General features: G+C 34.5%; 2 protein-coding genes across 2 annotated transcripts; one reads left to right on the top strand and one right to left on the bottom strand.

Annotated features, from left to right (window-relative positions):
• Positions 1 to 679: 679 nt before the first annotated feature.
• On the top strand, positions 680 to 2,465 carry LOC109181963 (cysteine protease XCP1-like). Its single transcript, XM_019331949.1, has 4 exons — positions 680 to 1,195; positions 1,373 to 1,608; positions 1,816 to 1,956; positions 2,049 to 2,465. The coding sequence occupies exons 1-4, from the start codon at positions 718 to 720 to the stop codon at positions 2,268 to 2,270; spliced, it is 1,077 nt and encodes a 358-aa protein (XP_019187494.1). The 5' UTR covers positions 680 to 717; the 3' UTR covers positions 2,271 to 2,465.
• A 4,660-nt stretch (positions 2,466 to 7,125) lies between these two features.
• Positions 7,126 to 11,384, bottom strand: LOC109181964 (RNA-binding protein 38). Its single transcript, XM_019331951.1, has 8 exons — positions 10,393 to 11,384; positions 9,961 to 10,084; positions 9,364 to 9,493; positions 8,819 to 8,855; positions 8,486 to 8,720; positions 7,990 to 8,101; positions 7,806 to 7,904; positions 7,126 to 7,574 (listed from the first exon to the last, which is right to left on the bottom strand). Exons 1-6 carry the CDS (start codon positions 10,651 to 10,653, stop codon positions 8,004 to 8,006), a joined length of 885 nt encoding a protein of 294 aa, XP_019187496.1. The 5' UTR covers positions 10,654 to 11,384; the 3' UTR covers positions 7,126 to 7,574; positions 7,806 to 7,904; positions 7,990 to 8,003.
• Positions 11,385 to 11,984: the final 600 nt, after the last annotated feature.

Raw genomic sequence — 11,984 nt, 5'->3', positions numbered from 1 at the left:
GTAATATTTATGAAATTGATATCCCATTTTCTTCTCTTATTTTCCACCATTGATCCTCCTAGGATAGATGGATCACATTAGTCTGATTTTATATATAATATTCTATTATTTGGGTAGTAAGAAAGAAATTACTGGTAATAGGCTAGTATTGTACGTTTTAACATGTCTACTCTACTTTTAAAATATGGTAGAATTAGCGTAGTGGTTTGTCGTCTGACTTGATGTCACAACAGAAGGCCGCTAGGCTCAAATCCTACCGAAAATATGAATGAGAAAAAGACTCATGTTGATGAAATGTGTGAGTTAGATCTCTTATGTGCGTAAAAACTAGAATCTGATTGGTAGGTGGATTAATTGCACGACTCCCAAAGAAAAGCGAAATTGAGATTACCTAAGTATATCTAGGATATTGAACAGCAGGCCGGCCATCACCACAAATCATATATTTAGGCACGAGTTCTGAACTACTGTCCAATGCACACATCCAAAATGTATAGCAAAACATGCTTTCACTTCAATCCACCCTAAAATATAATACCACCAATCTTAAAGTCACAGTATCCTTAATATTCACACACTATTACACAACACCATTTATACCTTAACTTTAAAGCAACCTCAATCCATCATCTTCAATTCCTATATATATCTCCCCCCTCTCATCTCCTTCCATCCATCCATTAACCATTCAATTCTCTTCTCTTACACAATCAAATAATGGCTTTCTGCTACTCAAACTTCTCCCTTCTGGCATTGCTTTCCCTCTCCCTCTTTGCTGCTTCAACTTTTGCCAATGAGTTCTCCATTGTAGGCTACAAGCCTGATGACTTAACCTGCATTGACAAGCTCATCAACCTCTTCGAATCCTGGGTCGAAAGGCACGGGAAAATATACGAGAGCATCGAAGAGAAGCTGCACAGGTTCGAGATTTTTAAGGAAAACTTGGAGCACATCAATGAGAGGAACAAGAACGTTAAGAACTACTGGCTTGGTCTCAACGAGTTTGCGGATTTGAGCCATGAAGAGTTCAAGCAAAAGTATTTGGGATTGAATAAGGCTAGTGGTGAGAAGAGAGATAAGTCCAGTAGTACTGATGAAGAAGAATTCACTTACAGAGATTTCGTTGAGCTTCCAAAATCTGTTGACTGGAGGAAGAAAGGAGCTGTCACTCCTGTCAAGAACCAAGGTTCATGCGGTATGTATATATGTGTCTGGTTCGATTAAAGAGATTTGATGAAGTTATTTGTATTAGAAACTACATTAAAAGTGGTATTAAATACGAACGAATTATAATAGACAGGTAAAATGGGACAGAGAGATTGGGGTATATTATTTGAGTTGGAATGTGATTTGATTGTTGTGTTGGTTGCAGGGAGTTGCTGGGCGTTTTCAACGGTAGCAGCAGTGGAGGGCATAAACCAGATAGTGACGGGGAACTTAACGTCTTTGTCTGAGCAAGAGTTAATCGACTGTGACACAACCTTCAACAATGGGTGCAATGGAGGTCTTATGGATTACGCCTTTCAGTTCATCATCTCCAATGGTGGACTTCACAAGGAGGATGACTATCCTTATTTAATGGAGGAAGGCACCTGCGACGAAAAGAGGGTGAGTCATTATCTAAGAGTGTGTACTGAATAAACTTGATCTTAACTGGTAAAGGATCAATTCACTAGGACTTTTCCTAACTAGAGTCGAACTTGTAACCTTGTGGTTATCAAATTAACAGTTTGGCCAATTTGACTGGAGTACGATTACCCTAATTCGTACATTATATTGTGAATGCATACTAAGAGTTCATATTTATGTATCCAGGGTGAATCAGAGAGTGTGACCATTGATGGCTATCGCGACGTGCCCAAAAACGACGAGCAGTCGCTCCTGAAAGCACTGGCAAACCAGCCTCTCAGTGTAGCCATTGAGGCATCGGGTCGCGATTTCCAATTTTACAGTGGGGTAAGGAATTATCTATCAGTTTAGCCTTTTAGTTGAAACAGAACAGATTTTTCAGTACAAACTTATGACGTATGTTTTATCATATAATGTAGGGTGTGTTTGATGGGCATTGTGGAACTGAGCTTGATCATGGAGTTGCAGCAGTGGGGTATGGATCTACAAAGGGAATGGATTATATCATTGTGAAGAATTCATGGGGACCAAAATGGGGAGAAAAGGGATTCATCAGGATGAAGAGAAACACTGGCAAATCTGAAGGCATTTGTGGCATTTATAAAATGGCTTCCTATCCTACCAAGAACAAGAAGAAATGATCTTGTGGCCCACATGCCTAGCCTGTTTTCTGTTTTCTGTTTTCTGTTTTCAGTACTACTTCACATTTGTTTCTTAAACATACATTTGCTGCTATAAGTTTCATTTATTAATATAATATCCTATATATGTACTCATGCATAACATTGGATTGGATTATAAACCAATTAATCACTCTTTTGTTGTTTCATGAAATACCTCTAGTCAGGCACTTTGATTCAGTGTTCTTTTACTTTGTGCGTCTATTAGCGAATTTGTTGGCCCATTCCTTAGCTCAAGCGAGTGATTCTCAAACTGGTTTATCTATTTGGTTATCTTCTATTCTTCATTGTATTAAACATTTCTTTCAAAAAAAAAAAAATCAACATTAATAGTGTAGATTCATAATTTCTATACTGTAGATTCATAACATGCATCTATACTGTAGATTCATAATTTGTAGATTCAAAATTTCTATACTGTAGATTCATAATTTTTGTACTGTAGATTCATAATATTTGTACTGCGAAGACGAAATAATGTGATTGCGAAGAGAGAAACGTCGTTAACAACAAATAAAAACAAAATTATGAATCCATAGCATAGAAATTATGGATCTACCCCTGTGTTCACCATGCGCATGGTGAACACGTTTTCACAGCAAAATTTGCAATAGTGTAGTAGATACTATGTTTGATCCGAATACAGATATATGTGGTAACCAGGAATTTCTATATATAAGTTTAAACCAGGAAAAAGTAGAAAAATGTCTCAATTGCACATATTTTACCTGTTTAATGGTTTAATTGCACATTTTTTAAGTTTAATGACTCAATTGCACAAAAGCAATAGTAACATTTTTTTTTTTTAATTCTGAGTGGTCTAAGTTTTCACTATTAGGAGTTGAATTCATATGGAATCTAGATAGTTCTCATCTTCTCAGCCTCTCAACGAAAAACTGAGAATAGAGAGATACTAGAAGAGGAAAATAGTATATAATATACACAATTAAGTGCACTCTCCGATCCAATCGGAATGACTTGCCACTAGTGCATGTATTCTAAACTCAAACATATTATTGTTTATATATTTCTATAAGTACAAGTCATATATAATAATGTCAATAATGCAGAATAAATTCTTGCACTCTAAATTCTCATCTACCTCCATCAATTGGCAAACTAACTAATATTCCAACAATGATCATTTTTAGAATAGTTTGAAAACTATGCATTGCAACAACTAACACAAGGTAAGGAATCCCATGCATTTTTACTGCAGGGAAAGGCATCTGCCACCAAACTAAAAGAAAAAAAAAAAAATATTTTCACCCGCATTGACTTAACTCAATATTTCAGTAGGTAATATTTGGGAGAAGAGACCAATGTTCAAAACTCGCGGCAATGTAGGGGTGTGCACACTAACATTTCGTCATGTCTGTTGAGTTGTTAAGTCACCGTAATTTACATCATCTCAAATGCTCCATTGGGTCGGAGTGTAGGGGGGCCTTGGGGTAGCATAGAGGAAAGGGGAATTTTTTTTTTTTATTTTTCATTTATTATTATATTTCTCTTTCTCTTCATCTTGTTTTAGTATACATAAAGGGAAGGAAAAGGCTTGAGGATAAAAGTGTTATGTATCTTTGGTAATAGACTTGAATTGTAACAATTTAGTGTCATTGTTAAACTAATAAACTGTTAAAAGTTTGGGCCATCCTGACCAAGTTGGTCAAATTGTAACAAATAATACCGTGAATTATGGTCCACATTGCATTGTGAACCATGATTCAAAATGATACTCAAATTATGTTTGAACTAACATATTATGTGTATGTGAATAAATTGAAGACATATAATATTTTAACTATATGTATATAATATGCAGTTAATATATTATGTATGTACTTAGCTTATTAAGTGTTTTCAATTTATTTACAGACACATAATTTATTAAATTAAAGACATATAATATGATAATTGCAGACACATAATTTTTGAACCATGGTCTGCTTTAGTATAAAATTAGTTAAATTGTTTGCTTGATAATCACAAGGTTCCAAATTTGATTCTCAGTCCTAAAATAGTGACTTTTCTTTTAATTTCTTGTACAATGATAAGATATTTTCAAATTTACTCACTTTTCCTTTTAGTTTTTACCCTTATTTACAAACTTTAACAATGAAATATTTCTTCATTTATTAATTATTACTCCGTATTATTATTATTATATTGACTTGACTTTTTACAATATATTTTATAACATAATAATAATAATAATAATAATAATAATAATAATAATAATAATAATAATAATAATAATAATAATAATAATAATAATATTATTATTATTATTATTATTATTATTATTATTATTATTATTATTATTATTATTATTATTATTATTATTATTATAACAATCAAATTAGTGTACAACATAAAAAGAACTCATGAAACTTCTTTTTTTTTTTTTTTACTTTTTTATTATTCTTTTATCTTTTGTGGTAATAATTAAAATTAAAATATAATAATATTCACTTAATTTTATTTTTTCTTTTAGCCATCAAGAAAGGTGAAAGATATTATATTTTTAATCATTACCCTAAAAATTAATGTCGTATTAGAATTATCTTAAGAATGCATTATGTTCTATTTGCTTAAACCAGATCTTATTGATTGTAGCGCATATTTTAATTTTGTATTCTAGAATTATATTGCTTCAATTAGAATATACATTTTATTACAAATTTAAATGAAAAAATTATTATTGAATCAATTTTATAAAGAAAAAAATTAGTATTTTAAAATATCAATGAGATTTTCAAAATAAAAAGTTTACATATAACTGCAATTGAAATTTCAATCATATACTCAAAGAATACTAACTTCATTGCATCACTTTAATTACATCAACAACATCAGTAAATCTATTATAAATTTATATGCATGTTATTTTTTACACCAAAATAAAAAAATAAAAAAGGGAAAATGACACTTTTTCCCCCTTTGTTATATACTTATAGCACTTTTTCCCCCTAAATTATTTAAGTGGCAGTTTTTCCCCCTGATATATTAAATGGACATATTTACCCTTAAAATAAATATTTCATTTATTTTTCTTCTCCAACAAATTATAACCACGATTTGAAAAAATAAAATACATTAAGTGTTAAATTCAAAATATTTTAAAAATAAAAAAAAATAAAATTTTAAAAGAAAGTTTGAACCAACCGTTCAAATTGGATCCAAAATCGTGAACCGACGGTTCAAAATAAAACTCAAATCGCGATTATATATACTTATATGTGAGAGTCAATATAAATGCGGGAAAAAATATACACTATTTGCAAATATTATAATTCTAATTTAAGCTATTGCTAGTAGTTGTTCCGATTTGAACCTCCGGTTCACGGTTCAGGATCCATTTTTTTCCAGTTCACGATTTTAATAAACGGAAACCCAAATATTGGGTTATGTTATGAATCATAATCGAAATTTTTTAATTTGATTGCTATAGTGTTTGGTTCAGTTCGAACCGAACCGTGGTCATCCCTACGTATAAGTAATAATTTGGTGAAGAAGAGAAAAAAATAAAATATTTGTTTTAAGGGTAGAAATGTCCATTTAATATTATCAGGGGGAAAAACCACCACTTCTATAATAATTGAGGGGACAAATGTGAATGCATGAATAACTCAGGGGGAAAAAGTGCTATAAGCATATAACACAAGGGGAAAAAGTGTCATTTTATTGAGTCATCAGTGATAATCAAAATTATATTTAAAAAGACTAGGGAAAATGGCACTTTTTCCCCTTGAATTATATGGTTATAGCACATTTTCCCCCTGAGTTGTTCATGTAAGCACATTAGCCACCTCAATTATTTTAAAAGTGGCAGTTTCTCCCCCTGATATATAAAATTGACATTTCTACCCTTAAAGAAAACATTTTATTTATTTTTCTTCTCCAACAAATTATTGCTTATACGTAGGGATGATCACAATTCGATTTGAACTGAATCGGACACTATAGAAATCGAATTGAAAATTTCCGGTTATGACTCAGATCCAGAACCCAATATTTGGATTTCAATTTATTAAAATTATGAATCGAAAAAATTGGATCCTGAACCGTGAATCGACGTTTCAGGTCCGGTTCGCGATTTTGAACCGTCTTTATTTTAAAATTTTTATTTATTTTTTATTTTTTAAATAGTCTAAATTCAACAATAAATGTATTTTTTTTAAGTTCGGAACATGAACCTGCCGTTCCGGTTCGTGATTTTAATAAACTCTAAATATCAGGTTTCGATTCTAAATTGTAATTGACTTATTTCAATTTAGTTGCTATAGTGTCTGTTCGGTTTGAACCGAATCGTGGTCATAATTTGTTGGAGAAGAAAAATAAATAAAATATTTTAAGGGTAAAAATGTCCATTTAACATTTCAGGGGGAAAAATAGTCACTTAAATAATTCAGGGGGAAAAAGTGCTATAAGTATATAACATAAGGGGAAAAAGTGTTATTTTCCCAAAAGACTATTTAATTTAATATATACAGAGTAATTGTTAGGTCATAATTTTTACTTTCCCTTCTAACTATCTAAAATAAAACTCCTCTTTTCTGTTACTTCTTATTACAAATTGGAAATATTTATTTATAATTATATTGAAAATAATCAATTCTATTTTATATTGATTAATTTTCATATACAGACACTATATTAATTATTTACTTATTTTAATTTTTACATTGGGCATTAATTTAGTCACACAATGCTGTACTACAACTAGTTAATGAAAAAAAAAATAAATAAATAAAAATAAAACTAAACACCAAAATGATGAGCCTCTTTTCATACTGTGAAGATCAGCTCTGTAAAATGGTTAAAAGTAGAAGAAATGTTGAATAAGAAAGAAGTCTGAGATTATTGTTATGCCCAATTCAAGAATCCAAAATGTGTGAATTCTGAAATACAATGCAGGATGGATGCAACTAATACAGACACCCAGCAACCTGAATCTGGGAGGTTTGAGGTTTGAGGTTTGCCCACATAAGACAGAAGAATCATATGTTGATTCTAATTACACATTTTTACAATGTGACGACTGACGACATTATAGAGAGCGCGCCAGAAACCGATTCCAGCGTTCCCTCAATGCAGCATGCACGAGATTCTGCCCGTCTATCCCCGAGACAGCCAGAACGCCAAGGTCTAGATACACGACGATGTAATGATCTTAAACGAAAGGTTCCATCTGCACCTTCGGTAACCATCGGGAGCGATTCAGATATTGAGCTCTTTGGTGAGTGTGCGACGACTATGTATGACCTGCATTACAAACATAATCAATACTAAATTTCATAATTTTATAATTCATAGTCGTTCCCATGGTCACTCAACTGGGCTATAATGCACATGGGCCAAATCACACTAAAAGATTGAATCCAACCAAATAGCTAGTCTAACCCTTTGACCTTATAAACCCATATATCTTAAACTTATTTTATCAATGTGACTCTTAACAGGGAGGAAAACGCCACAATGAAGCAAATTGTGTACCTCTAAAATGCAAAGCGAACAACTTGCAAGGCTAGATTTGAAGCCCGCCACTCGAGTAGCAGTACTGCTGTTCTTAGTCCTGCTGCAGTCTAGGAGTACCTTCAAAACCCGTAGAAAAATAAATTATTGGAAAATATCATTTGGGGTAAGGAAAACGGCGACTTGTATAAATATTATCAATCACCTTGATCAATCCTCTCACCCAGCGTTTTGGTCAGAGCCGCTACCTTGCATGAATTGAGGAGAATGAGTAGGTAGTAAAAACTGCGGTTGAGGCGCAACAGGCATCGCAACACCTAACATTACCAAAAATAATTCCCTCATGTTAGATACTTACAAATTGTAAATCATCAATTTATTTATTTTGGTCAGACCACGAGGTGTCCTGAGCAGACCCTAACTGTAGGAGGCACTTTTAAGCCCATACCATACTCAGACTAATCCCCGTTCGCACCGGGTCGGCCCAATTCAGGGGCAAAGTGCTGGCCAGATTGGTTTTTCCAGACAAGAGGCGGTCCGAACTCCCGACCTCTCTTAAGGGACGAGAGTGCACAGCCACTCACGCCAACCAAGCTGGTTCAAGTGGAAGTTTTTTGTTTTTCGGGACATCTTGATCAAATGCGGGAAATAATTGGACACCAACATAACAACGTTCATATAAAGAGATTCTACATTTCTACCTGTAGGATACGGTGCTTGAATAGTTGGAAGGGAAGAATTCGTTACTGGACTGACATTGGGTGCACCAAACTGCACGACCTGGTGGCCAGGCATTGCGTAACCATGTAACGGTGTATAACTTTGACTTCCCGGAACAGCCTGGCCGAGCTGGTTGTAAGGGAACACGGGTGTGTTAACAGCTCCGGGTACATATATCGGAACGTACTGCTGACCTCCATAAGCATTGTAAACGCCCTGAGACAAATATTGTCAGAAAAAGGTAAGATTCAAAAATACGTTGTAATCCTAAGAAGAAACCAGAACTTATAACACTTATGTGCAGTGCTGCTGACCTGAGGATAAATATAATCTCCGCCATATGTTGTGTACCTGCATTAATAATATCGAGGTAATAACATCTTCAAAGGTTAAGGTGTCGCAATAAATAGTTTGAATATGATTCAAGCATGTATATTATCCTCTATATTCAATTAGAGGAAATATTCTAGCACATAGGTTATCAAGAAGGTCTTAAGGCTAACCCAATGGGGTAGCTCAAGTAGCAAATGAGCTCTCTTTGTGGGGAAGAATTTCGGGTTACCCCGGGTCTGATTCCCACAAGTGACGATTCCCCTTGGGCCAGCTCCTGTGCCCCTCGGAGCGAGGGGGGATTAGTCGGGTGGACCTGGACTGTAAGACGTCCAGAGAAAGACCCGGAACACCCCGTGGTGCTCTAAAGCAACAGTTTTTTTTGTCGGTCATCACTCGAGAAAACTCATGCAGTAACAAATCTTAAAAATTCAATTAAGGTTAATCGGGTTGGTGCTTAATAAGACTATTGAATAACACGTCCTAAATATGACTAGGAAAATTGCATACATCATGCACAATAGCTTACCCGTAAGGAGAATATATAACGCCTTGTTGGTAGCCATAAGGCACAGCTTGCTGGTGGCTAAAGTTTCCAACATATGCCCCCCGTGTTGCTGGAAGGCTTCCAGGATAAGGAGCGGGTATCCTTACACGTCCTTAAGTGAGGATAAGGGTAAAAACACACAGACAAAATAAGTTATAACTCACAATAGATCAAAAAAGTCGGGCAAAAGAAACACACGAGCCAAAGTAGGATAAAGAATCTTCTATTCATATACAAAAGTTAGCAACGATTCGATTGCCCCCATCTTAGTCACAAACAATCTTCCCAAGCATGCAAAAACAATACGGTCCAACAAGGAGTTATGCATAAACAAGAGTACATAAGAAAACTATACAATCCTATTGTCATTGTCAATAGGAAGCATGTTAGTTAACACGAGAGATTGGAATCAATATGTATTGTGAAATCCAATTCGTTTGATTATTCTCCCGGTAAATACTAAATTACTAAAACTTACAACAATAGACTATGCTATGGATTTTCGAGTCTTTGATACGAGAAAAAAACAGTGATGCCTAATTTAGTGATAGAGCGTGTAGCAGAAGCGAGGAATCTTACCAAAAGGCAGAGCAGGGCGGGGTCGTCCTAGAGAAGCCAAATTACAATTTGCCCGCCTCCCATCAATAATTGGAGTTGGATCAGCACATGCTTTCCTAGCTGACTCGGGGTCCCGGAAGGTCACCTAAACCCTCCATACAAATACCATTTGGAAACTATGTCATTCAATTATCGTACCCATTCACAACTCCACAATACTTCCTCCTAAAGCCATATTATGATTGAATGAATGTACCCACAAGAAAATGGACATTGTACAGTGAAAAACCAAGTAACCTTTACTTCTTTTTTTCTTAAAAGTAAATTTAGAACGGATTAATACACATTTAACAAGATTCCAAGAGCAAGTTATTCCATTAGATCCTCAAAAGATAACATAAAGATTAAAACTTTGAAGAAGAAAAAGGCTGAGAAGAAGAATGGAAGACTCACAAAGCCGTAGCCTTTGGATCGGCCAGTATTCTTATCAGTGATGACAACAGCTTCGAGGATATCACCGAACTGCTCAAAGTATCGTTTCATGGTTTCGCTCTGAGTTTCCCAGGCCAGTCCTCCAACAAACACCTTAGTGAAAGTGGTGTCCCCAAAGGGGAAATTTAAGTGGTGAAATCCGCCGCCGCCGCCGCCGGCGGAGGTGGAACCCGAACCCGGAACCGGTGGCTGCTGCTGATGATGTTGATGCTGGTACGCCATCACCACCGCCGGGCTTTTAGCTACAGGCACAAGATATATACAGAGAGAGAGAGAGAGAGAAAGCAAGAGAAGATTCAGAGAAGAAAAGGGTATTAATTTGAAGTGATACTAAAGTTTTTGATCCAATGAAAAGTCCAACCCCCCCATATTAACACCAAACAAAAAACCCCCCCTAGAAATGATCTGGAATGGTAAAGCCCATAAAAATTTCTCAAGAAATAAATCAAGAATTCGAACAGGGAAAGACAGAAGCACGAGGATCAAGAAAAATAGAAGGAGAAAAAGGAAAACAGGACAGGAAAACCACAAGGGAAAAAGGAAACCCTAGAATTGAGGCTGAAAAAGCAAGGAGTAGGTCAAAAGAGGGAGTGGGGTAAGCTCGTGGTGGCAGTGGGGGGTGGGGGGGTGTAATCAACTCTACAACACAGCAGAATAATTTGAAGAGTGTAGGGAAAAGGTAAACAAACAAGCACATGAACAGGCAAAGCAAAAAAAAAAAAAAAAAAAAAACAAAGAAAAAAACAGAGTAACAAAGTTGTATTTACAGTCTTTACAGAGGTAAGAGAAAAGGTTTGATGAGTGTTTTTTGGGATCCTAAGAAGAGGAATAGTAAAGCAGGATGAGAGGGAGGGGGAGGAAGAAGAAAGAAGAAAAGAGTCATCATTCTCATCTCCGCTACAGCAATAGAAGAAGAAGGTGCAGTCTCTATCTAATCCACTCTCAAAAACTTAACGGAAAAAAAAGGGATGTATAGTTGTATACCATGTAAATGTCATACGGAGTATTAAATAATACACAATTTAATTAGTATCCTATAAATATAACATAATTTTTTTTTTGAAAACCAATATAACATAATTTAATTATTCGAGTGTAGAAAAAAAGACGCGAGCCTTTTTTACATTTAAAGAAGTTTAGAATAAGTGTCAAATATGTCACTGGACTTATTAATTTTATATAATTAAGTGATTGAACTTAAAAAGTGTGTAATTATACAACCAAACAAACAAATTTTGTGTAATTAGAGTAACTTTATGATTTCTTTTAATATAGCTTAAGTTGAAAACATTTTAATCTTTCATCGTAGCACATATCGTGTAATTAATATGATCAAAGTTTAAGGGAAATTTTTTGAAAAATGTGACATATTTTATAATGTTTAATGGTCTAATTGTACATTTTTAAGTTTTGCGGCCCAATAGGACAAAAATGATAAGAACACCCATATCAATGGATATTTTGTGATTTTTGGAAGAGTGTAAGATGATGTGGATGAAAGAGAAGCATGAGAGGGAATGAATTTTATCTTCCTCTAGTGAAGGGTTATTTGT

The sequence above is a fragment of the Ipomoea nil genome, unplaced genomic scaffold (assembly GCF_001879475.1).
Source record: "Ipomoea nil cultivar Tokyo-kokei standard unplaced genomic scaffold, Asagao_1.1 scaffold1043, whole genome shotgun sequence".
Classification (NCBI taxonomy): domain Eukaryota; kingdom Viridiplantae; phylum Streptophyta; class Magnoliopsida; order Solanales; family Convolvulaceae; genus Ipomoea; species Ipomoea nil.
Note: the sequence above shows the minus strand (reverse complement) of the source record. Positions and strands in the feature narration are given on the sequence as shown.

Excerpts from the sequence above, each read along its gene's own strand:
- LOC109181963 (XM_019331949.1), top strand. The coding sequence starts at position 718 with ATGGCTTTCTGCTACTCAAACTTCTCCCTTCTGGCATTGCTTTCCCTC. Across the intron at positions 1,196-1,372 it reads CAAGAACCAAGGTTCATGCG|GGAGTTGCTGGGCGTTTTCA; the intron begins GTATGTATATAT and ends TGTTGGTTGCAG. Across the intron at positions 1,957-2,048 it reads ATTTCCAATTTTACAGTGGG|GGTGTGTTTGATGGGCATTG; the intron begins GTAAGGAATTAT and ends CATATAATGTAG.
- LOC109181964 (XM_019331951.1), bottom strand. The coding sequence starts at position 10,653 with ATGGCGTACCAGCATCAACATCATCAGCAGCAGCCACCGGTTCCGGGT. Across the intron at positions 8,856-9,363 it reads GTTATATATTCTCCTTACGG|GTACACAACATATGGCGGAG; the intron begins GTAAGCTATTGT and ends TTATTAATGCAG. Across the intron at positions 8,721-8,818 it reads GAGATTATATTTATCCTCAG|GGCGTTTACAATGCTTATGG; the intron begins GTCAGCAGCACT and ends TATTTGTCTCAG.